The sequence below is a fragment of the Callithrix jacchus genome, chromosome 1, assembly GCF_049354715.1.
Source record: "Callithrix jacchus isolate 240 chromosome 1, calJac240_pri, whole genome shotgun sequence".
NCBI lineage: Eukaryota > Metazoa > Chordata > Mammalia > Primates > Cebidae > Callithrix > Callithrix jacchus.
The window spans coordinates 143,177,134-143,203,655 of NC_133502.1; the positions used below are offsets into that span (position 1 = coordinate 143,177,134).

Here is a 26,522-nt window from a genome sequence, read left to right on the forward strand (position 1 = left end):
CTATTTTTCAGTTTACTCATATGGCCAGCTTGCTCTCAGTTTAGGTAAAATAACCTTTGAGTAACCTGGTAAGTACTAAGCATTTTAGTACTGCCAGATGGAACATTTACTGTTCTTCGTAAAATAAATACAGATTAACAAACCGTGAATGATTTGTTTTGTTTCACAGTATTTTTTTTTCTTAAGATGAAGTCTCACTCTGTTGCTCAGGCAAGAGGGCAGTGGGCGGGATCTCAGCTCACTGTAACCTTCACCTCCCAGGTTCAAGCGATTCTCCTGCCTCAGTCTCCCAAATAGCTAAGATTACAAACACACGCCACCACGCCTGGCTAATTTTTTACTTTTTTAGTAGAGACGGGGTTTCACCATGTTGGCCAGGCTGTTCTCAAACTCCTGACCTCAAGTGAGCTGCCTTGGCCTTGCCTCACAAAAATTAAAAATTGAAATTAAAAGTCACAAGAGACTAAATAGCAAAAAGTCTTCTCATATGTGTTCCCCAGTTATATTAATTCTTTTCCCTGGAAGGAACTATGGTACAAATTGGAAAAGAATTACTGCATTTCAGCCTGGGTGACAGAGTGAAACCCTATCTTAAAAAATTAAAATTAAAAAAAAAAATAAAAACAGAAATATTTTAAATGAACATTATGAGGTAGGTGCAATGTCAATAATCCCCTCAAGCCCAGAGCTCAGAAAGTCAGAAGGTGGGACTGGATATTTGCATCCATTTCACTCTTCAATTCTATAATTGTAACCTGAGCCACCAAAAGAAAGACAGAAAAATAGATAATAGGTGACAGATGGATGGATGATAGATGATAGGCAGACAGACGGATCATAGTTTTCAGACAAGTTTGCCTTCATCTTAAACTCACTGGCAATCTCTGAGAAACCCAATTCTTGTTTTTTGTTTTTGAGACAGTCTCTCACTCTGTAGCCCGAGCTGGAGTGCAGTGACACAATCTTGGCTCACTACAACCTCCACCTGCTGGGTTCAAGCGATTCTCCTGCCTTAGCCTCCCAAGTAGCTGGGATTACAGGCATGTGCCACCATGCCCAGCTAATTTTTTTGTATTTTTAATAGAGGCAGGATTTTACCACGTTGGCTGGGCTGGTCTCGATCTCCTGACCTCAGGTGATCCACCGCCTGGCCTCCCAAAGTGTTGGGATTACAGGCGTGAGCTGCTGTGCCTGGTCAGAGAAACCCAGTTCTTTTTTTTGGTGTTGAGATGGAGTCTCCCTCTGCTGCCCAGGCTGGAGCACAGTGAGATCTTGGCTCACTGCAACCTCTGCCTCCTGGATTCAAGCGATTCTTCTGCCTCAGCCTACTGAGTAGCTGGGATCACAGGTGCCCACCATCATGCCTGGCTAATTTTTGTCTTTTTAGTAGAGACAGGGTTTCACCGTGTTGGCCAGGCTGGTCTCAAATTCCTGACCTCGGTGATCCACCTGCCTCAGCCTCCCAGTGCTGGAATTACAGGCGTGAGCCACCGCACCCAGCAGAAACACAATTCTTAAAGGCTACTTTCTGCATTCTCTCAACTCAAGATTGTCCATTATAAATGCTGACAAAAGGTGATTAACCCTTTCCAGAAAAATAACATCTCCCACTCAACTGTGGAAAGAGTTCTTTGTGAATTTAATTTTTTAAGGCAATCAACTGAAAATGATGAATACTTTGTTCTAGCAGTCACTGAACAGAGGAAACAACAGCAAACACTTGCTGAGCACTTCTGAGTGCCAAACATTGTGCTAATAGCTTTACACGTACTAACTCATTTCATCCTCACAGCCCTCGTATTAGCCCCACTTACAGACAGGAGGCACAGAGAAAATAATTTACTTGCCCCAAATCAATGTACAATAGCTCATCATTGGCCAGGCTCGGTGGCTGACACCTATAACCCCAGCACTTTGGGAAGCCGAGGCAGGTGGATCACTTGAGGTCAGTTCAAGACCAGCCTGACCACAACCCTGTCCTACTAAAAATACAAAAATTAGCTGAGTGTGGTGGCGGACGCCTGTAATTCCAGCTACTTGGGAGGATGAGGCAGGAGAATCGCTTGATCCCGAGAGGTAGAGGTTGCAGTGGGCCCAGGTCACGCCACTGCACTCCATCCTGGGGGACATGGCAGACTCCATCTAAAAAACAAAGTTCATCATTGAGAGAACCGAAAATTAAACCCTTGATAAATGACTTCAGCGCTCACAATACTGTCCCACATCCAGTGTTTGCCTTGTGTCTGTTCATTCCATAAACATCCATTAAGTACAAATCTTCCTTTAAAATATGATAAATCGCCCTTCCTTCAGTGCAATGAGGATGAGACCAACAGGAATAAGAAGAAAAGAGCTATATAAAGCAGTCTGAAAGTCAAGGCCCCATTCCGAAGCCATAATTCGGTTTGGCTTCTCCTGCGGCGCTCCTACAGTTGGGTTAACCAGTTACCTATACTGCGAAATTGTACCCCACCCCTCCTACCAGAGAGGTAAAAAAAAAATACGTTTTTGTGTACAAGCATGCTTGTAAAACTGGGGACGGGAAGGTGGAGGCGACAATAAAGCCCAGACTCAGAATGTACTCAGAGTAAGGAGGATTTTCAGAGTAAGGAGACCTTTTAGCCCAGCCCTTTCCGCGCTAGGACAGCTGGCCTTCTAGGCAGCTCTCCACCCTCTCTCGTCCGGCTCCTAAAGGGACACTCAGCATCCCCCCTGGCTGGACAGCACTGTCCCAGGGACAAGTCACGCTGGGCCTCCCTCTACATTCCCTCCCCTGCTCATCCGGGCCCACCCTGAATCACACGGCGAAGCCCTGAATTGGGCCAAAGAGAGACCCTATGGTGCAGGCCTGCAGGACACTGGGCGAGACCCGGCTCCAGCGGGGGCCTGCGGGCGCGGTGGTGGAAAGCGGCCAGGGAGCGGAGGCCTGGGGCAGGAGGCCGGGGGAGGCAGCCCTGGGGTTGAGCAGAATGCTCTTTCCAAGTCCCCCGCCGCCGCGCGGCTCTCACCAGACGCCGTCAGAGGCTCCCTCCCGCGCCGCCACCGCGCTCCTCCGGCGAGAGCCGAACTAAGTGCCACGAAGCCGGCAGAGAGCGAGCCCGCCCCTCGGTTTCCGCGCTATGGAGCGCGGGTTGATGACTCGTCGCTCGACCCTGACCCCCGCTTCTCCGCTCGCCCTGCCACGCCCAACCGGAGCTCTGAATCCGGGAGCGCGCCCTGACGCCTTCCTACAGGCTCCCGTGATTGGCTGCCTCCGTCCCCGCCCCGCCCCCTTCCCCGAGGCTTTTGGAAGCGCTGGCTGGGTGCAGATCGTCGAAGCACCTTCCGCGGTCTTTGCCGCGCTGGTCTGCAGCAGAACTCTTCTGCCAGTCTGTGCTCTCAACCCCAAGCGTCCTTCTCCGTTGGCGACACACGCACTGAATCCCGAGTCTTCCTACAGGGTAGTTGTTTTGGTCTTGCACCCGAGGAGGGATTTCTTGCGCCTCTCGTTCCCTTAGTTATTTCACCAGGACCGAAACAATATTGTCGTGTAGCTCTTCCAGCCCGTACATTGTCACTGACATTAAGCCTTGTCGTGACTGCTGGAAGACACTGGTGGAGTGTGAATTGATGACTAAGGCGTGGCGGAGCCTGGGCAACATAGGGAGACCCTTGTCTCAAAAACAACAACCAAAGTCCTACCCTTCTTCAGGAGCTGCGCAAGCACTTTATCACCACGTTTACCCTTTACCGCCATGTTTCTCCCTGTACGTCTCTAGGCCTTGGGACTGGCTGGGGGTTCCCTGTAGCGGAGGCCGCCCCTGAACTGATAATAAACATCATCTGCTGCTTCCCTCTCTCACTTAAAAGGACCTCCGTGATTACATTGGGTCCACTTATTAGTTCAGAATAATTTTCCCTTCTGAAAGTCCTTGCCACATCTGCAGTGCTCCTCTTGCCAAGTAAGGAAACGTATTCACAGGTTCCAGGGATTAAGATGTGGATATCAATTAGCTGGGTGTGGTGACGCCTGCCGGCAGGCCCAACTACTCAGGAGGCCGAGGTAGGAGAATCGCTGAAACCTGGGACACAGAGGTTGCAGTGAGCTGAGGTCATGCCACTGCACTCCACCTGGCGAAAGAGTTAAGACTGTCTCAAAAAAAAAAGATATGGATATCTAGGCCAGGCATGGTGGGCGGATCACAAGGATAGGAGTTCGAGACCAGCCTAGCCAACATGATGACACCTTGTCTCTACTAAAAGTACAAAATTAGCCAGGTATGGTGGCACACACCTGTAGTCCAAGCTAATTGGGAGGCTGAGGCAGGATAATAGCTGGAACCTGGAAGGCAGAGTTTGCAATGAGCCGAGATCATGCCACTGCACTCCAGCCTGGGCGACAGAATGAGACTGTCTTAGAATTAAAAAGATTGGGGAGCTCTCTCTTCTGCCTACCGCAAGATGTATTGAAAGTCACTTGAAGTCAAGATGGGTATGTTGTTTTTAAAGTTATATACGGTACCTTCAAATATGCAGAGTAGACGTTAATTCCTTCTTCGTGAAAGGTAAGAAAAATTAACTTTAAAAACAATGCTTAATGTTCAGTCTTTTTTTTTTTTTCAAGAGATGGGGTCTTGCTATGTTGCCCAGGCTGGAGTGCAGGTGGCTATTCACAGGCGCCATCCCACTACTGATTAACTTGGGAGTTCTGACCTGCTTCATTTCCGACTTGGGCCGGTTCACCCCTCCTTAGGCAACCCGGTGGTCCTCCGCTCCCGGGAGGTCACCATATTGATGCCGAACTTAGTGCGGACACCCGATTGGCCTAGCGCACTGCAGCCCTGAACTCCTGGGCTCAAGCAATCCTTCCACCTCAGCCTCCCGAGTAGCTGGGACTACAGGCAGGCGCCACCCCGCCCAGCTAATGTTCAGTCTTTAAAATCTGGGTATTGATTACATAGGTGTGTTTAGTTTGTGAAAACTCAAATTATAAACGTAATATATATGTACTTTTTATGTATGTTGTACTGTAATGTTTTTAAAATGTTTAATGTAGCTAGAAAAATTATAAATATAAATACTTTTAACAGTAGGTAATACATTTTGAGAATTGTATGCACTTTCTAAGCCATTTGTAAGTTTTGTGTTTGACCAATATTAAAAATTTTATATTTCCATATATGGGCAGGTAGTTCTTTGTGCACGGAATCATTTAACGTTAACTGAAGTAATCTTTTTAGAATTTTCTTGTATACTTTCTTAAGATCAAACTGCAGCAAGTACCCTACCCTTAAGAGGCATTTTCTTTTGGCTTTTTGAGATCACTTTCTATTGGTAAATAATATTACATTTCTGGATTTCTGTTACTTTACTGTTTAACATTGTGAATTGACATACCAAAAATCTTCACTAGTTAAGTTTGGTTTGTATGATTTGGTTTCATTTGACTTTAGTCTGAGAACTATTCAAGTTACAAAAAAATTACTTATGGCTTTGTAGTATAATAAAATCAGATTTTTCTAGAAGTTACTCCATAAGCATAAATGTAACTTCAAGCATTCAGGGCATAATTAGGCTATGACTCTTAAGGACCTTAAGAGATCCTCTAATCTAACCCTCTCATCAGAGCTGGGAGACCTTCCAACAGCATCTCTGACCCACGCTCATCTGGCCACTTTGGGAACATTTCGTGTAACAGACTTGTCTTATTTTATTTGGTGATTTAATTATTATAAAGTACTTTGCCTCTCTGTAAATTCTACCCATGTATTAGTAGCCTAAACATTTCTAAAGTAAAATAGCCTAAATTATTCTAAACATTGTTATCTGTATTCACTCAGTACTCATAACAACGTTAAGATGTGTATAAACCCCCTACTTTACAGATAAAAAGACCAAAACACAGAAGTTAAAGTTGCCTAAGGTTCCACAGCTGTTAAACAGAAGAGCCCAGCCCTTGATACCACTTGCTTAGCTACTACTGCCCAGTATTTCCTCTTTATACTAACTAGGGCCTTGTACTTTATGACAGAAACCCCTCTCAAGGTTCATCTCAGTCATCACTTTTTTCTTTTCTGTTTTTTTTTTTGAGACAGGATCTCACTCTCTTGCCCAGGCTACAGTGCAGTGGCATGATCTCGGCTCACTGCAACCTCTGCTTCCCAGGTTCAAGCGATTCTTCTGCCTCAGCCTCCTGAGTAGCTGGAATTACAGGCACTTGCCACCACGCCTGGCTAATTTTTGTATTTTTAGTAGAGACAGGGTTTTACCGTGTTGGCCAAGCTGGTCTCAAACTCCTGACTTCAAGTGATCTGCCTGCCTTGGCCTCCCAAAGTGCTGGATTACAGGCATGAGCCACTGTGCCTGGCCTATAGTATCACTTTTTAGCTAAGTGGTTTCATTAGTTAAGAGTTCACATAACTTTTCTATTATCCAGCCCACATCTCTCTGAATGGCTCACATCAAGGTCTTAAGAGATTTTTAAAGATATCTTCTTTAAAATCAAGGTATAATCTCTGTGGCATTCTCCTGATGTATTAGTTTAGTAAGGCTTTCAAAAAAGAAAAGGACATCATTTGGCACAAATTTTTCTTAAGGTTTTTATTGAAGTGTCAATAAATACCTAAGCAGTGTAGTTGAATTTGGAATTTTCATAAAGTAAAACCCGCCACTAAATTAAAGAGAGAAAACATCGCCTCCTCAATAGCTGCCTATTCATTACCCATGAAAAAACCTGGCACCAAACCTGTGGCTAGCTAATAGTGACAATGGTAATTAGCTAATGTGCATGTTAAAGGCGCTCTCGGAACCATTTGGACTGGGGAACAGAGAGAAGATCGGCCAGTTGGAAGTGAGAGGAAAATGGGGCACCTGAAAATTGTAGTCACAGATATGCTGAGGGAGGTAGTGCAGGCAGGGCATAGGGAGAGAATCCAGGCCCCGACTTGACTTGAATCCTGAACACCCTTCTGATTTTAATCTACATGTATTCTCAAGTCCTTTCTGTTTATTATTTATTTATTTTATTATTAGTAGTATTTTTTTGGGAGACATAGTCTCACTCTGTCACCCAGGCTGACGTGCAGTGGCTTTGTCTTGGCTCACTGCAACCTTCCAGGTTCGAATAATTCTTGTGCCTCAACCTCCCAAGTAATTGGGACTACAGGCATGCACCATCATGTCTGACTAGTTTTTTTTTGTATTTTTCATAGAGGTGGGGTTTCGCCATGTTGCCCAGGCTGGTCTCAAACTCCTGAGCTCAAGCAATCTGCTTGCCTCAGCCTCGCAAAGTGCTAGGATTACAGGCGTGAGCCACTGTGTCTGGCTTAAATCTTTTTTTGAGACGGAGTTTTGCTCTTGTTACCCAGGCTGGAGTGCGATGGCGCAATCTCGGCTCACCGCAACCTCCGCCTCCTGGGTTCAAGCAATTCTCCTGCCTCAGCCTACTGAGTAGCTGGGATTACAGGCACGCGCCACCATGCCCAGCTAATTTTTTGTATTTTTAGTAGAGACGGGGTTTCACCATGTTGACCAGGATGGTCTTGATCTCTTGACCTCGTGATCCACCCGCCTCGGCCTCCCAAAGTGCTGGGATTACAGGCTTGAGCCACCGAAATCTTCTTTTTAAAAAAGATACCCTGTTCCTTGTATTGGAAGATACTAACAGTAAAACTGTGAGCCAGGGAGAATCTCCAACCTTATTTCGATCCCCACTTCCAACCAATTGATGGTGGCTGCCTGAAGAACTGTCAAAAATGACTCTGAGGCTAGGTTTACTGTAAAAGAGTATGTACTATGATATCTGTCATGTTGTTTTCTAGGGAGATGGAAGAGCGTAAGGATGTAGCCATGTATTTCCCATCTCTGCCCTAAGCCACTATCATGAAGAAATCAACAAGAGGTGGAATAAACTGAGTAATCCATCACCATATTAAGCTGGATATTCCTGTTTAATAAATATCTTGGCCGGGTGTGGTGGCTCACACCTGTAATCCCAGCACTTTGGGAGGCCAAGGTTGGCAGATCATATGAGGTCAGTAGCTCAAAACCAGTCTGGCCAATGTGGTGAAACCTCATCTAGTAAAAATACAAAAAAAAAAAAAAAAAAAAAAAAAAATTAGCCAGGCATGGTGGCGTGCACCTGTAGTTGCAGCTACTCAGGAGGCTAAGACAAGGGAATCACTAGGGTATGGGAGGTTGAGGTTGCAGTGAGCCGAGGTTGCACCACTGTACTTAGTGAAGCAGATTTGGAGATGGGCTGGAGTAGGAGAGAAGATAATGAGCTTTAATTTTGGATATGTTGAATTTGTAGCACCTACAGGACATTTCCATGAGATTGAGGATCTGGAGGAAGGTATGCATTGGAGACAGAGATTTGTGCTAGATGTAATTCACTCCGTGAGCTTCTTCTTCTTTTTTTTTTTTTTTTGAGACAGAGTCTTGCTCTGTTGTTCAGGCTGGTGGACTGCAGTGGTACGGTCTCAGCTCACTGCAACCTCTGCCTCCCAGGTTCAAGTGATTCTTCTGCTTTAGCCTCCCAAGTGGCTGGGACTACAGGCGCATACCACCATGCCCATTTTTGTATTTTTAGTAGAGATGGGGTTTTGACCAGGCTGTTGGCCAGGCTGGTCTCAAACTCCTGACCTCAGGTGATCCACCCACCTCAGCCTCCCAAAGTGCTGGGATTAGAGGCATGGGCCACCGTGCCTGGCCACACTCCATAAACTTTATGTTCCTTTAAAGTCCAGAAGAACGTACTTCCCACATAACTTTGATATTTTATTTCTTACCTGACTTCTTGGGAAATGAGGTGAGTCAGAGAGTTCTCACTCATCCCTGCCTAGTAGAAAGTCAGAAAGTTTAATTGGCACAGCTATTCTAGAAGAACTGGAAATGTGTTAAAAACTAGTTTGCCTTTAACTTTGACTTTCTTATAAAAAGTTGCTCTAAAATAACCTCTCATTAAAAGTTATGTGGGAAGCCGGGCATGGTGGTGCACACCTATAATCTTATAGGTTTGGGATGCTGAATTGAGTGAATCCTTTGAGCCCAGGAGTTCAAGACTAGCATGGGCAATATGGTGAAAACCCATCTCTACAAAAAATTAGCTGGGCATGGTAGCATGTATCAGTAGTTCCAGCTACTTGGGAGGCTGAGGTGGGAGGATCACCTGAGCCCGGGAGGCTAAGGCTGCAGTGAGCCGTGATTGTGCCACTGCATCCCAGCCCCGGGGACAGAGTGAGACCCATCTCAAAAACAAGCAAACAAAGTTATGTGGGAAGTATGTTATTCTGGACTTTAAAAGAACCAGCTAAACTTTACATGTTTTGAAATATACTGCTGACTCTTAGCCCAAAGCACCCAACTACATTTCTTACCACTCTTAGCCCAAAGCACCCAACTACATTTCTTACCCTACCTGTTTCACCAGATTTTTCTGCCCCTGACTCTGTTCTACTTTACTCTTGGCTGACTTGGAACTCTTTCATAGTATTTTTCATATAAGATTTAGACAACTGAACGACTGTTAGACATCATTAAATTTAATGGGGTGTAAAATTCTGCGGAAATCCAGGAACTTCAGTCTATTTTACTTTTTTTCAGTCTATTGTATTTTTATTTATTTATTTATTTATTTTTGTGTGACAGGGTCTTGCTTTGTCACCCAGGCTGGAGCGCAGTGGCGTGATCTTGGCTCACTGCAACTTCTGCCTCCTGGGTTCAAGCTGTTCTTCTGCCTCAGCCTCTCGAGTGGCTGGGATTACAGGTGCATGCCACCACACCTGGCTCATTTTTTGTATTTTTTTTTTTTTTGAGACAAAGTTTCGCTCTTGTTACCCAGGCTGGAGTGCAATGGCACTATCTCGGCTCACCCCAACCTCCGCCTCCTGGGTTCAGGCAATTCTCCTGCCTCAGCCTCCTGAGTAGCTGGGATTACAGGCACACACCACCATGCCCAGCTAATTTTTGTATTTTTAGTATTGACGGGGTTTCACCATGTTGACCAGGATGGTCTCGAGCTGTTGACCTCGTGATCCACCCGCCTCGGCCTCCCAAAGTGCTGGGATTATAGGCTTGAGCCACTGCACCTGGCCCATTTTTTTGTATTTTTATGAGCAACGGGGTTTCACTGTGTTGGCCGGGTCTTCAACTCCTGACTCACGATCAGCCACCTCGGCCTCTCTAAGTGCTGGGATTACAGGCGTGAGTCACTGCTCCTGAGCTTCTCTGGCTCTTATACTTCCTCAAACTCTTAAGTAAAAGTATTTTCTAGAATTCTGTAGTGAGTCTTCCTTATATCACATTTTAGTATATTTCCAGCATGACTTCAGCCATTTGCATGGCTTCACGGTCATTTAAAATTATTCCTAGGTGTGAATTTCTAGCCCAGTCTTCTCAGTCCAAACCCAAATACTCAGCTGCTTATAGGACATCTTTATTTGGATGTGTTCTACAGGCACTTCAAATCCACTAGTCCAAAATGGAGCTTTCTTCTTCCTCATCAACCTGGGCTTTCTCTTCCGTTCTAATTTTCAGTGAATATTACTTTCAGCTACCTAGGAACTTAGGAGGCATTCTTGACCTCTCCACCTCCTTTCTCTCTCACATTCAGTGTGCCATGAAACCCGATCAGTTTAACATTTTAAAAGAGTATTTTCCTGGAAGAGAATATGATGTGATTGAAGACAATAAAATGGGCATGAGAATAGCCTACAGGGGAGACCAGCCTGACAAGAGAAAGGTTTTATTGAGGAATATTGGAAAATATAATTGAATTATTGAGTGGAAGAGAACCTTGGATAACCACTTAAAAGCCATATAGAATATTTCAGGGTTTGTGTGGCCATAGAAACCACCAAAAACTAGACGAATGAATGAAATGATAATTCGAGGCCACATTTTTGAAGTCGGCCATACAAAAAACTGGATGGAGACATGGATAGACCAACTATTACTTTCATAGCTAGAAATAACCATTTCTAAGAAGATTTTATTGATAACACAAGGAAAAAACTTATAATTTCCAGCTAAAAACTCAAAAAGTCTGACCTTGAATTTCAATGTGTGCTAATAAAAAATAGAAATAATAAATTCTCATAGAAGAAGACAAATAGTATGCATTCGTGATACAGCTAGGAGTAAACTGTGTTGACAGTACTTGCAGGAATAATATCTGAAAAGTTTTTATAAGGGCCAGATACAGTGTCTCACACCTGTAATCTCAGCACTTTGAAAGGCTAAACCAGAAGCATCACTTGAACCCAGGAGTTTGAGATTAGCCTAGGCAGCATAGCAAGACCCTGTCTCTACAAAACATTTAAAAATTTGCCGGGTGTAGCTGTGTCTGTTGTCCTAGCTACTTGGGAGGCTGAGGCAGGAGGATCCCTTGAGTCCAGGGGTTCAAAGCTGCAGTGAGCTATGATTATGCCACTATAATCCAGTCTGGGTGACAGAGCAAGACTCTGTCTCTAAGCACACACACACAAACGCACACGCACGCACACGCACGTGTGTATTTGTTTAAGCCATTCCTTGACTATAGATGATCTTTATATATTTTAATATATATTTTAATCACCCAATTGAACTGTGATGATTTCCTAAAACATTTGGATTTCCATATGCCTCAATGAAAAATTAGGTTTAATAAACTACATTATAGTATAGCACATTATAAGTCACATTTATATATTGATAAACATGATAATTGCCTTTTTATTTGACTTAGATACTAATTAACTTGGAGTAAATGCACCCACCCCAATCAGTCAATAGTTAAATAACTGAGGAAAAAGAAGTACAAATTAGGCAGCTCTGCATGTCACGTTTCAAAAGGGAAGGAAACAAAAGAGTTAAACATTGCATGTTTTGGAAGTAAACTGTTATTTATGAAACAAAGATCTCAAAAAGTAAAAGGAACCCCACTTTATCTGATGAAAGTGCCAGGAATCTGGAAAAAAGGGCTCAATTTCAGCTTTCAGTTTGGAAATGCAAGAAGACTGAATTTTAGCACAGTAACTGAGAAGCCAGTAGCAGCCACAGAATGACTAACCTGAGTTAGTAAAAAAGTGTTTAAAAATGATGGATCTGATAGATTTAAAGCCAAAGCTTTCCTTTTCCTCCTAATTTTTCTTTTCCCCTCCTTTTTTTTTTTGATTGCAATTTCAATAATAAAGCTTGATTGAATTCCAAATTACTTACATGAGGTCCTTGAAAGCATGACTCCCTATGCAGATAGCCATAGGTTTCCATCCTGAAGCACAAGCTCTGTACCTTGGTGTGGTTTGAAATAATGAGCAGAGCAGCTGTTCTCTTGGTTTAGCTGCCACAGAGCAGTCATCAATAGGCATCTGAATTCCAGACTTAATCTTAAGCCCCACCTCTCTGAAAAGGAAGAGAAAAAAATGTGTCTGAATTCTTCTCGTATTCCTGGACAGTAGGTGGAAAGTAGGCGGGCAGTCATCATCTGAGTGTTACTTCTCTGTTTCGGATTTCCCATTCCACCCAGTGATTTTACTTTCCACTAGAAAAAGTTTTCTTCTGAGTTTCTGAAGGTAGAAACAAATCTACAAGCAAAATCTCAAGTCTTTTTTCACATGTTTTCACACATAAATATACTCAAAACTTTTTTTTTTTTGAGACAGAGTCCCGCTGAGTTGCCCAGGCTGGAGTCAGTGGTGTGATCTTGGCTCACTGCAACCTCTGTCTCCCAGGTTCAAGTGATTCTTCTGCCTCAGTCTCACGAGTAGCTGGGACTACAGGCACCTGCCACCATGCCCAGCTAATTTTTGTATTTTTAGTAGAGATGGTGTTTTACCATATTGGCCAGGCTGGTTTCCAACTCCTGACATGGGATCTATCTGACTCGGCCTCCGAAAGTGCTGGGATTACAGGCATGAGCCACTGCGCCTAGCCCTTAAAACATATTGACATGCAGCTTTGATCACAGAAGTAAAATAAAGGGATTAAATTAAAGGATTTTTAAAGGTTTCTTAATAGCATAGACCTCAAGATATTTAAAATTCTTAGTTTCATGAAATGGAAGGAAAATCAACTTGTTGCATTTTATCTAAGCTACATTGGAATAGAAAACAGGCTACATCTTAAAAATGAGGCATCTTGCTATTTTTGGTGCTTAGGGACCTTTATAAACAGATTGGTAGCAAGGGATACTGACCAATGATCTACTTACCAAACAACTCTCCATTTCACTGCAAATGCTCCTTTGACCACAGGGGCTGCCTCGCCTTATCTACCACACAACTTTACATTCCACTTAAGGAAATTCTTAGTTAACCATTATATGTTTATAGATTTTTAAGCAAACCATGATCCGAACTCTGTTTTATTGTATTTGAAAGAGACTGGGTTTCACTATGTTGCTCAGGCTATTCTCGAATTCCTGAGTTCAAGCTATCCTCTCACCTCAGCCTCCCAAAGTACTGGAAGCACAGGCATGAGCCACCGTGCCTGGCTTACATGGTCTGAACTTAAAGCAGTGTTGCAGTAAAAGAAACCTACTGGGCCACCAAAGAATAATTTTAAAACAACTCATTTTTTTCTTAGATTTTTCTTTTCTTTTTTTTGAGACGGAATCTCATTCTTGTTGCTCAGACTGTTGTCTCTCTTAACTAAAAACTGTTAAAAAAAAAAAGTCATCTTCTCCTCATCCTCCTTTTTTTAGCTCTTTATAGAGAGGCAGGAGACAACACTTCTAAGTGTGCCAGGGCAGGACCATCTTTTGTCAGGCAGATAAAGGCATGAATCCATGTGTAATATTTTTTTTGAGATGGAGTCTTCACTCTGTTGCCCAGGCTGGAGTGCAGTGATGTGATTTTGGCTCACTGCAACCTCCACCTCCCAGGTTTAAGCAGTTCTCTGCCTCAGTCTCCCAAGTAGCTGGGATTATAGGTGCATGCCACCTATAATCTAATTTTTTGTATTTTTAGTAGAGATGGGGTTTCACCATCTTGGCCAGGCTGGACTTGAGCTCATGACCTCATGATCCACCCTCTTCTGCCTCCCAAAGTGCTGGGATTACAGGCATGAGCCACGGCTCCTGGGCCCATGGATTCTGGCTGTGTTGTCCAGGCTAGACCTGGGCTCCAGCGATCCTCCCACCTCAGCCTCCCAAGCAGCTAGAACTAAAAGTGTGCACTACTTTGCCAGCTTTCATAGATAATTTTTAAGCGTTTTCACTTCCTCTTGGTTAATCTTGACAGATATCCCCTCCTCCCAATAAAAATATCCAGGCCAGCCATGGTGGCTCACACCTATATTCCCAGCACTTTGGGAGGCCAAGACAGGAGGATCACTTGAGGTCAGGAATTCAAGACCAGCCTGGGCAACACACTTAGACACCCATCTCTACAAAAAAAATATTTTTTTAATTATCTGGGCTTGGTGGCACATGCCTGTAGTCCCAGCTGCTCAGGAGGCTGAAATGAGAGGATTGCTTTGAGTCCGGGAGTTTGAGGCTGTAATGAACTGTGATCTTATCACTGCACTGCAGCCTGGGTGACCCGGCAAGATGCTGTCTCAATAAATAAATAAACAAAAATATCCAATATTTAATGTACTGTCCATAGACTGCTCTAGGACAGTCTTGAGAACTTATAAATCAGCAGTGGGGGAGAAAATGCTGTCCAATAGAAAAACTGGCAGAATAGCACTAGGGAACTCACAAAGAAATTTATCATTAATGAGCACCTCCCTTCAAAAGTCTGACCTTATTACTGTTTGTTTATTTATTTTGAGACAGAGTCTCACTCTGTCACCCAGGCTGGAGTGGCACGATCTCAGCTCACTGCAACCTCCATCTCCCAAGTTCAAGTGATTCTCCAGCCTCAGCCTCCTGAGCAGCTGGGATCACAGGTGTGCGCCACTACCCTGGCTAATTTTTGTATTTTTAGTAGAGACAGGGTTTCACCATGTTGGACAGGCTAGTCTCGAACTCCTGACCTCAGGTGATCCACCCACCTCACCCTCCCAAAGTGCTGGGATTACAGGCATGAGTCACCACGCCCAGAGACATTTTTATTTTTATTTAATTAATTAGCTTATTTTTAAATATAAAGATGAGGTCTCACTGTGTTGCCAGGCTGGTCTCCAGCTCCTGAGCTCAAGTGATCCTCCTGCCCTGACGTCCCAGAGAGCTGGGATTATAGGCGTGAACTGACATGCCCAGCCTGAGTTGTATTTTTATTCTGTCCATTTGATGATCTATTTGAAAGCTATACTCCTTGTGATCCAATCCCCACGTTGAGTTGAAGTTAAATAAATACTAGTCTTACTCTGAAAGTCTTAGAGAACCATGTTGACCTTTATTGTAGATTACTTTAATTGGGCTGCATAGGAGTTTTATTCAAAACATCACCCAGAAAGCTTCTAAACATCTTCACACAGTTCTCCAGTTTCCCGAGTGTTAAAAATCTTCTTTTCTTTCTCTCTGCACAGGGTTCTTACCTCATCCTAATGCTCTTCTGAATCACCTCCTCCTTCATGCTTCTCCCTAACAGAGACTCATTCTGCAGGGATTCTGGTGAATAAAATTCTTAACCTACTTACACATCCTTAGAACAAATGTTTAACGAGCACCTACTGTGGGCTCTGCCATGAATAATCCTTCACATTTGGTTAGGTTTTTTCCTATCTACAGAGTTACTTTCACGTCCATTATTTAGACTAGGGGTCATCAAATCTTTTTTATAAAGGGCCAGCTATTTTTTGCAGTCCATGTCTCTGTCACTTCTTTCTCACCCTTGTGGTACAAAAGCAGCCATACATGATGCATAAATGAATGGAGACGACTGTGTGCCTTTGAGACTTTTTTTTACAAAAACAGATAGTAGTCTGGAATTAAAGGCATGAGCTGACATGCCCAGCCTGAGTTGTTATTTTAATTCTCTGAGCTGTAGTCTGTCAACTCCTGATTTAGAACTACTTCCTGATTCAGTGAAGTAGAAGTTACTGGTCCTGTTTATAGATGGAGAAAGGAATTGAGGCTCAGAGAAATTAAGTGGTTTGCCTAAAGTCACACAAACAAGTTACAAGTGGCTGACCCAGATCTCAAATCTGGGTCAAAAACTGTGACTGCAAAGTCACTGCTACTTCAGCCATACCATCCCGTCTGTCACTCATTCTGATAGCTTGTGTCAAGAGTGATAAGCTTCTGAACCTACATGCCACATGTTTGAGGAAGAGTTAGGTAAATTTTGATGTATCCACAAATCACTATGCAGTTAGTCAACATGATATTTACAATGTGACATCGTGGAGAAACACGAAAGGATGTGAATCAAAAGGCAAGGCACAAGATTGCATATAGAGTTGTGCTTGTGTGAAGGAAAAAAATACATAAAAGATTTCAGTGAGGTAACAGGATATTAACAATTGTTGCCTTCTTGAAGAGGTGAGACTGATTTTTTTGTGTGCTTGCAATTTCTACTTTTTCTATTTTATACTTTTTTTTTTTTGAGACAGAATCTTGCTCTGTCGCCAGGCTGGAATATACTGGCATGATCTTGGCTCACTTCAACCTCCACCTCCCAGATTCAAGTGATTCTCTTGCCTCAGCCTCCTGAGTAGCTGGAACTACAGGTGCACGCCACCATGCCCAGTTAATTTTTGTATTTTTAGCAGAGATGGGGTTTCACCATGTTGGCCAGGATGGTCTCGATCTCCTGACCTCATGATCTGCCCACCTCGGCCTCCCAAAGTGCTAGAAGTACAGGTGTGAGCCACCGCACTTGGCCTTGCACATGTTTTTGCAATGTGCATTATTACTTTGTGAGCCAGTAAATAATAAAACTTTAAAAGTGAATGCATCTTGAGGATGCTTACAATTTATTTTTTTCTAGAATAAGGTGGTTGGATTGGTCACTGACCAGAACAGGAGAAATACATTTCACTTCAGATAAAGCAGAGAATACAGTTTTTAGCCAGGAAAAACCCTGGTTGGTTTAAGGCTAAGTTTCACAGAATGACTGAGGAAGTTGTGACAAGCCTTGGCCTCTGGGCAGACCTCATTTTTAGCCATGTTGCATGGTCCACCATAAGAGAACTAGTTTAGAGTCCCCTCTTTTCTGAGAGAGCAAAAGAGGAGAGAAGTTTCCTTTGGAGAAGAAGACTCCTCATTCCAACTGGCAGCTTTTTTACCCCTGGGTGCTGCAATGATGGCAATATGAACAAACATTAAATGTGTAGATACTGCAAATATCATCCACAAATCTAAAAATCATTTGCAATCCATTTTCTAGGAGAGGTTAATGTCATTTATGAGGGTTGTAACATGGAGAATTTTCTCATCACTGGGTTTCAGGCTGCAGATATAGGGGTCAGATGGGCTAGTAATGAGCAGTGCCTGGGCAATACACTGTTTCAACATCTACCTCTTGGTCTTTCCTATTTGTCGAGCACACACAAGGCCAAGGACAAGGCCTCCCTGGTTGAACGGGAAAGGTACAACAGGCTACTTTTAGATCAGACTGTTTGACACTTACATAAACAGCAAAAGGAAGAGTGGCTCAAGGTGCCAGCTCCTATGGTCTTTGTCCCATACACCAAAGGACAACACCAAAACTAAAAGGGCCAGCTGACTGTAAGGCAAGCCATGAGATGCCCTTTCGAGGAGCTCATTCTTAGCTTCAGCTAAGGGATTTAGTATTCTGTGGCTCAATTCTAAGGGAGCCAGGGCAGAAATCCCTAATCTCATCAGAACCTGGAAGGCATAAGCAATCATCTCATAATAGCCTTCCAGGGAAGATAGGAATGTGAATGGGAGATGGCATACAGTCACCATCCTCTCGTGTTAAGGTATCTTTAAATAGAAACACACAGAAAACAAGGTTACGTATTTGTTGGTTGACAAAAATGACCAGAAGCTCATAGGAACCTAACCCTGTATTTCCCTTAAGAGCAATAATTCAGTGTTTCACTTATTCAGCATTCACAGCAACTTTATAGAACATAACTACCATGAAGAATGAGAACTGGCTACGTTATTATGAATACAGGAATGTAGTTTGGGCTTCACACAGCCCCAAAAGGGCCCCAAGGACTCCCCCTCCCTCTTTCGAGGTTCCCAGAACACACTTCGGTAACTACAGCTAGTAGACTATAAACCAAGGCTGACTAAGAGTCAGCCATAGCTGTTTTGTTCCTCTTCACATTTCCAGAGTCTTGCATAGTGCCAGGCATATCAAGTTAAAATGAGCTGGGGGTAAGATTTTTATGAGGAAATTAAACTTGAGAGAGGAGAGACAAAATAGTCCATTTTGTGCTAAAGGTCAGTTTGGCCTTGTTTTTTTTTTTTTTAACAACAGGGCTCACTCTGTTGCCCAGGCTGGAGTGCAGTGGCACAATCTTGGCTCACCACAACCTCTCCCTTCAGGCCTCAAGTGAACCTCCTGCCTCAGCCTCCTGAGTAGTGTGTCACCACATCTAGCTAAGCTTTTGTATTTTTTGTAGAGATGGGGGTCTCACTATGTTGCTCAGGCTGGTCTCGAACTCCTGGGCTCAAGCAGTCCACCTGCTTTGACCTCCCAAATGGCTAGGATTACAGGCATCCACCACCACACCCAGCATAACATACACACCTTAATTTAGTATTTATTTATTTATTGAGACAGAGTTTCTGTCACCCAGGCTGGACAAGGCAAAGCTAGTGATTAAATTTGTCTTGATCTCAAAAATCCAGGACGTAGTGGCTCACACCTGTAATCCCAGCACTTTGGGAGGCTGAGGTGGATGGAACACCTGAGATCAGGAGTAAAAAAATAAATAAATAAAAGAAGAAGAATTCCCTTCCCGCCTACCCCTGAGAACTACTTTGAAATATTCCGAGAGACCTTTAAGTACATCCTGGCTGGAACATATTCTGAGGGCTGAAGACAGTACAGTGTGGGGCTGTGAAGTGTTTTATGTTCTGTTCCACAAATACTTTCCATCTGAGTCAGTTTATGACCTTCCCCTTTTGACTCGCCAGCACTGACTTGAGAGAGAATTAATTACCATATTTGCCTTTCAGCAGCAATATGATGACATATCAGGGATCCCCTGGGTCATGGCTGTAGAGGTCCCTTTTTCCTCTCTATATAGTTTCTGGGTTTATTTTGCATATTCGCAACCTGGTGGGTCCCCAAGAAGCCATTTCTTACTTGTGTGTAATGCTTCTACAAGCCTCAAAGTAGCTTCTGAGTCTGGTTTAGCTCTTTAAGGATGCTGCCAGTAAAAGGAAAACTAGGTGGGTGGAGTGAACAAAGGATGATTCTGGTAAGGATACGCAGTCTGCAGAAGAAAAGTGGATGGTCTTCGTAGCTTTCTCACTGAATCATTACATATCCTTCTACCTTTAGTAAATGGAGTAAAACATAGGCAAATTTGTGAATTAGTATAATAAGCTGGTGTTGGGATCCTAGATAGAAATAATAATTGGAGAAACAAAAGGATATGGAGCCTGGACTGGAAGAGGTGGCTCATCCCTGTAATCATAACACTTTGAGAGGCCGAGGCTGGGGGACTGCCTGAGGCAGGAGTTTAAGACCAACCTTGGCAACATAGCAAGACCCCAGGTACAAAAAATTTTAAAAGGAGGCTGAGGCAGGAGGATGACTTGAGCCCAGGAGATAGAGGATGTAGTAAGCTATGATCAAACCACTGCACTCCAGCCTGAGTGACAGAGCAAGATCCTGTCCCTAAAAGACAAAGATATGAAACCTGAAGATTTAGTACAGTGATGCATCATACTAATATTAAGTACTCTGAATCTCTGCTTTGCAATCTCTAAAATAGAGAAGACGATAATTCTTACCTTCCTAGTTGATATGAATTACATATACATGAACTTGAAGGTATAAAGCACTGACCAAGAGATAGTAACAGAATGGTTATACATAGTGAACAATTCAAAGAGCCAGGAATGGAACCTGACAAAAGATCACTTCGGTGTTTCAATGGAGGGTACCTGGGTAGCAGAAGGCCAGAGGTCACGTTAGCATCAAGGAAGATTCACACACTTAATTAAGGCAATCGAAGGCCAGTCAATACCAAACACCACTGATAAATCAAGAAATAATTTTACACATATTATCCAGAACATGTGGACCCAGGACCAGCAGCATCAAGCATCACTCGGAAACCTACTAAAAATGCAAATTATTGAACCCCAGCCTTATCCTCACCTCAAAACCACTGAATCTGAAACTCTGGGGATGGGGCCCAGAAATATGTTTTAACAAGCTCTCTGGTTGATTGTGATGGATACTTATGTTTGAGAAGCACTGATTTAGAAAAGGGAGGTAAATATGATAAGAATAGCTTAAGGAGATGGAAGGGGCTACCTCTAGGAAGCCGGACTGGGAGGTGAAGGATGGGGAACGCTGTTCGTTAGATAAAAGCTTCTTATTCTATTTGATGTCATAACTCTGCACATGAATTACTTGAAAAATTAGAAGTTATTTGTGAAAATAAATAAACTGGGACTTCTGAAATGTCTGTGGCAAGAGCCTGGCCTGGGCCCCTAAGATGGAAACAGGAAGCAAGTGATAAAATACGGGAGCCGAAACAGCACAGTTGCTGCTGTGTAAATCCCAGCTCCTAGGGGATGGCTTTGCCTTCCTGAAGGCTCAACTGCTTCCTTCTCTGTCCCTGCAGAGGGCTGCAGACCCCCTCCCCCAGGGAGACAGACCAGGAGTCCAACCCAAATAAAGGAACAGTTTGGCTTGAAGTTGCTAGCCTTCCTGTCACTTTCCCACCCATTCAAAAGCAAACTCCTGCCCCCTCTATCCCCACCCACCCACTCACCCACCACCACCCTTCCTGATCTTCCTTCCTCTTTCCCCTTCCTCCCCCTCCCACCCGGCTTATGAAAAATGTCTGTTGGCTTCCACTGACCGATAGAAGCTGTTAAGAAGCGTCTCACAGGCCCAGGATGCCCTTCCCCGCCCTCTCCACGACAGACCAGTTGCACAGAGAGTTTGTATTCTGTTCGAGGTTCCAAATAGTTGAGTGTAACGATATCATTTGTCACTGAGAAGAGAAAAAGTCCAGGAAACTTAAGTTGACATTCTCTTACATTCTTAAACTGGGGTTGTTGTTATTGCGATGTGAACTGATTTTAGGTTTTCGAAACTATGTCTTAGTGAAACAGAGAGGCGATTCCATCTTCAAGGCTTCAACCTTCCTAAAATGAGGAAAATTTGGCTTTTGAAGTGTTTCCAGGTTACATTAAAGCATGTATTTCTGTGACACTTAGACATTTCTGCTCTGGTACTTTTGTCTTTTCATTTGTGACATAAAACCTCACAAATCTATATGGAATACCAGATTTAGGGGGAAAACTCAATTAGAATAAAATAATTTAATTGCTACTGTTTTCAAGTATATACACTGATTGCAATCAAGCTATCGAGAGAAAAAGATGCTTAGGAGGTTTGCTCAAAGTGACCAGAAGCTGATTTGTAATGGTCACACCATCACAATGAAGCATTCTGAGGTCCTTGAAAATAGGACCCATAAACAAATGGCATCTGCCTCTTCTCTCCTTATTTGCTGTAGTCAGCCTCTGTTTCTCCATGGATATTGCAAAGATAAATTTCTGCCTTACCATATGATAAATTCCTACTTGATAAGAAAAAAACTGGGATGTATTTACCAGTTCTTAGAAGACCACTTTGTGGATGTCTACTTGTAGAAAAAGTTGGTGGATTATTACCACCATGTGACACCATAAAAGACCTAGCCGTTGATGTTGTAAACAGCAGTTCAGCAAATCAGCCTGACATCCCTGGAATTCTGAATTTTTATAGAATCTACAATAGTATGCGAAGGACTAAGTAATACCATTTTATTCAGGCTACCCCACCCAGTCAGCTAGTGTTGTTATTCAGCCCCAAATCCTCCTCCTCTTCTCCTTTTTTGTAGTTTTCTTATCTCCATATATGATTTCTTTTAAAGAAATCATAGGCATAGTAAGCCAAAGGCATGGGTGGAGGAGTCCATGCTGCCTACAAGCAGGTGAGTGGCAGATCTTTTTACTGGATGGTCCAACTGAAGCAGCACAGTCACTGATAATACTGTCTTTGCTTTTTAAAATTGTGATTTTACATTATCATGCAACAAATAGAATTGTAATTTGTGTTTCAAAATAAATTCAACTGTTTTCATGAACTTTTGGCACTTCATCACATTTTGTTCAATTATTTTTTCTTTCAGGAAGTTAGGGGAGGGGCCTGTAGCTCTCTTTGCCTGTACTCGCCCTTCCCCCAGCGCATTCCAGTTTGCCGCAGCCCAAACTTTGCAGGTTTAAAATCCTTTAAAAACCTCTCTGTGTTGAGTCTGCAGGACAGGGCAAGACATGAAATAAGAAAAGGAATAAACAATTCAATACGGCAGCAATACCTGCACTCTCTCCTGAATATTCTGAAATGGAATCCTCTACAACAGCCAACACCTCGGTGCAGAGGATGGAAGCAGGGAGAAGGGAATTTCTAGATTTGGACAAAAGTTATTCTGCTGGTGCCACATCCCCAGCTGGCATCTATCCTGTCCGAAGCTTACCTTGAATATGTTGCCAAGCCTTGTTGTGATTAACAGGTTTGTACAGAAGCTTCTTGGATCGGATTGGTCCATCCCCAAAGAAAGGCCCAGAGCTGACGTTGATGACAGCAAAGTTATGTCCAGTGTCGATCACATTTGGTGCATTCAGGGGCTCTGGAGGAACTAAATACAATTTCAGAAGTCAGATTAGTCCTTTGGCTCGGAGGTTTTATGATTGTTCTTAGGTGGAGGTAGAAGATGTGTTTTACATGCCCAACAAAGTCCTCTTAAAGTTTTCTGCTCAGATTCAGTGAGATCACCTGCTCTCTAAGCTCTCTGCTTTGTTTTGCTTCCCCAGCCCATTATCCTCAAAGTGCTTTCTTAAAATAGATGTGCCCCTTTGCTCAAGACCCTGCAGTGGATTCTCATTACATGTAGGATAAAACCAAAAATTTATACCATGACCAGCCAGGCCTTGAGCGACTGAGCCCCTGCCCACTCTCCAACCTCCTCTTCCTCTCACCTAGTATCCTCCAGTCCTCAATGACCTTTCACTTCATCCAACTAACAAAGCACAAACCTCCTTTCTTTAGATTCTTTGTGGATGTCACTCTTCTTCGAGGAATGCTCCAGCTCCCATTATTCCCCCAGTTAAATCTTAGCTCTGATATGAATATTTCACACGCGGCTATTCTAGAATCTCAATTAAGATATCCTGTGCTTTCACAGAACCTCTATTTTTTTGTTTATGGTGATTTTTTAGAGTTTATTATTCTTTGTAGTATGATTATTTGATATAGGTCTTTCTTCTAGATCATAATTCATTCTCTCTTTCAGCCAAACACCACAAATTAATTATAGTTCTAGAAGTCAGAAGTTGGACATGGGTCTCACTGTGCTAAAATTAAGGCGTTAGCAAGGCTGTGTTCCTTTCGGGAGGCTTAGGAGAATCTGTTTCCTTGTTCTTTCGAGCTTCTAGAAACGGCCTGCATTCCTTGGCTCAAGGCTCTTTCCTATGCCTTCAAACTCAACAACATCAGGCCTCTCTGATTCTTCTTTGACCACCACATCTCTCACTACTGTCAGGAAAGTTTCTCTGCTTTTAATGATTCAAGGGATTGGAGTAGGTCCACTCAGATCATCTAAAGCAATCTCCCCATCTCAAAGACCATGTATTCTCACTGGGGGTGACGGTGCCCCAAAACAATGAAAACTGGTTCTTGGGGGATGCAAAAATTTTAGAGATCATAATGGGTTGCAGCTCTCCAAAGAGCCATAGTACACAGAGATATCTAGTACATTTGTGATAATAAAGTTTTATGATGATGAGGGAGAGCTCTGGAATAAAATTTCTAAAAGGCTCCTTAGTGGGATGATAATTAAAAGGTTATGAAACACCACACTACACTGTCAATTCCATCAGGGCAAAGACCCTATAGTTTGTTCACCAGTACCGACCAGGTGCTGAATTATTGTTTGTCAACTCAATTTCCAAAGAGCTCTATAGCTCCCTTGGCCCCGCCTTCTTGGAAATGCATAACTGGTTTTGTTTTTCTTCCCCAAGAGTGTGTGTTATACAATGCAGAACCTTTCAGATTTCAGAGGACATGGCAGTGTTCAGTAATTTTTCTTTTTCTTTCTGTCTCAATGCTTTGGCTCACCTTCCTTAGAAATGACCTTCAAGTCTTTGCTCAAATATCTTCTCAGGAAGGCCTGACTACCCTATTTTAAATTACAGTCACCACTCCAGCGCTGCCCCAGCATTCTCTACCCCTATGTAAGCTTTAGTTTTCCCCAAGACACTCAGCATTTTAGTGAACTGTACATTTTACTTGTTTGCTCACTGTTTATCTCCCTGTGGGAATGTGAGCTCCATGATGAGTTTTTTTCCCCCTGTATTATTCACTGCTCTATTCCCAGTGCCTCGAACAGGGGCTGAAACATAATAGGCCTAAAGTAAATTCTATTGACTAAGTGAAGGCTTAGGAAGTTGTCCAAGGTCAAGGTAATAAAGCCAGTTAAGACAGTATCCCCTAACTGCAGGCAGATTGTGCCAATGTTAAGTTAGATAAGCCTGAGTACACATTTTACTTAGGTTAGAAAGGAGGGCAGTTCTGTGAGTAAATTTGTTCAAGTAATGTTTTTCTTGTGTGATAAAATAAGGCCACCCCTTTCTTTAAAGCAGCAGATGCACTTCTTTTCTCCCAAGACAGAGTCTTGCTCTGTCACCCAGTCCCAAGTGTAATGGCATGATCTCTGCTCACTGCAACCTCCGCCTCCTGGAGTCAGGCTATTCTCCTGCCTCAGCTTCCTGAGAGGCTGGGATTACAGGCACGTGCCACCATGCCCGGCTAATTTTTGCATTCTTAGCAGAGATGGGGGTTTCACCATGTTGGCCAAGCTGGTCTCAAACTCTTGACCTCATGATCTGCCCACCTCGGCCTCCCAAAGTGCTGGGATTACAGGCATGAGCCACCACACCCGGTCCAAGATGCACATTTTATAACAGCCATTAATGCCAGTTTCTGAAACTTTTACAAGGGCTTAAAAATTGCTACAAAAATAAATAAATAAATAAAATAAAAAATATATAAATAAAAATTGCTATAAAAATAGATAAATAAATAAAAATTGCTACAAGCCTTCCTCTTAGTAATCTTTTTGTTTTTTGTGTATTAATCTTTTTTACTGAGATAGAATATACATATTACAAAGTGCAGAAATCTTAAGTGTATTTAGGTCAAGAGACTTTACCTATGTGGACACCCATGTAACCACAACTCAGATTAAGATAAAGAATATTCTCAGCCCCCAGAAGGCAACTCTGCGCCCCTTTCCTTTCAATATCCTCTATCCAGAGGTAGCTATTTTTGCCTTCTGTCACTGAAGATTAGTATTGCCTATTCTTTAGTTTCATATAAATGGAATCATAAAGCATGTACTTTCTTTCACTTATTATCATGTTTGCAAGGTTCATCCATATGGTTGAAGGAATTAATTCTTTTTTATTGCTGTTTAATATTCCTCTGCATGATTTTATGGGCTGAATTGCTTTCCCCGGAAATCACATGTTAAAGTCTTAATCCCTAGTACCTCAGGATGTAACCATGTCTGGAGGTAAGGCCTTTAAAGGAGTAATTAATTTGAAGTAAGTTTATTAAGGTGTGTCGTAATCCAGTATGACGGGTGTCCTTATAAGAAGATTAAATTAGGACACAGGTACAAAGACAAGACCTTACCTGTGTCCTAATTTAATCTCCCTGTGTCTTCGCAGGGAGACAATGGCCATCTACAAGCCAAGGAGAGAAGTCTCAGAAGAAATAAACTCTGTTGACACCTTGATCTTGGACTTGTAGCCTCAAGAATTATGAGAAAATAAATTTCTGTTGCTTCAGCCACCCAGCCTGTAGTACTTTGTTATGGCAGCCTTAGCAACTAACACATACGAATATGCTACAATTTATATATCCTTTCCAATGTTGATGGACACTTGAGCTAATTTCAGTTTGGGGCTACTTTGAATACAGCTGCTCTGAACATTCTTGAAGATGTCTTCTTTGAACATATATAGTCATTCTTTTTGGCATGTATCTAGGAGTGGAATTGCTGATTTACAGGGTTTAATATATGTTTAGGTTTAGTACATGTTGCCAGTTTTCCAAAGTGATTGTACCAATCTCTACACTGGTGGTAAAGTCTCGTATCTGTTTTTTTAAATACTATAATAAAAGATGCTGATTAAATTCATTAAATTCCCTAATGGCTATTTACATTTTATGGCTGTCAGTCAATGTGACAGCAAAGAGAAAGCAGTGACTTAGGACTGGAGACGCTTCTACACATTGATATGGTGTGCTGTGTCTTTCAACTAAAATCTAGACCAGTGACTCTTCTGTGTGTTCACCACATGGTTTGTTTTGGACTTATGTCCAAGTGTAGCAAACATTCCAAGAAGCTTAAAACTAGAGTAATTTTTCTTGTCTGCATATCATTTCCTTTCTTCCAAG

General features: G+C 42.8%; 1 protein-coding gene and 1 long non-coding RNA gene across 15 annotated transcripts in view; one reads left to right on the forward strand and one right to left on the reverse strand.

Annotated features, from left to right (window-relative positions):
• Window positions 1-12,331, reverse strand: part of GNE (glucosamine (UDP-N-acetyl)-2-epimerase/N-acetylmannosamine kinase) — a 64,958-nt gene extending 52,627 nt beyond the window's left edge. For 7 of the 14 annotated variants that reach the window (XM_078372059.1, XM_078372044.1, XM_054257704.2 and 4 more), the window contains exon 1: window positions 12,181-12,331. In XM_078372059.1, coding sequence (XP_078228185.1) covers window positions 12,181-12,231 — 51 coding nt within the window. In that variant the 5' untranslated portion in view covers window positions 12,232-12,331. Of the gene's footprint in view, window positions 1-3,008; window positions 3,192-12,180 lie in introns of those variants that run through there. The other 7 variants (XM_078372069.1, XM_078372062.1, XM_078372056.1 and 4 more) reach the window with 1 other exon arrangement.
• Window positions 3,279-25,913, forward strand: LOC128932398 (uncharacterized). Its single transcript, XR_013535281.1, has 2 exons — window positions 3,279-22,572; window positions 25,790-25,913. It is a non-coding gene; the product is annotated as an uncharacterized LOC128932398 (long non-coding RNA).
• The last annotated feature ends 609 nt before the right edge of the window (window positions 25,914-26,522 follow it).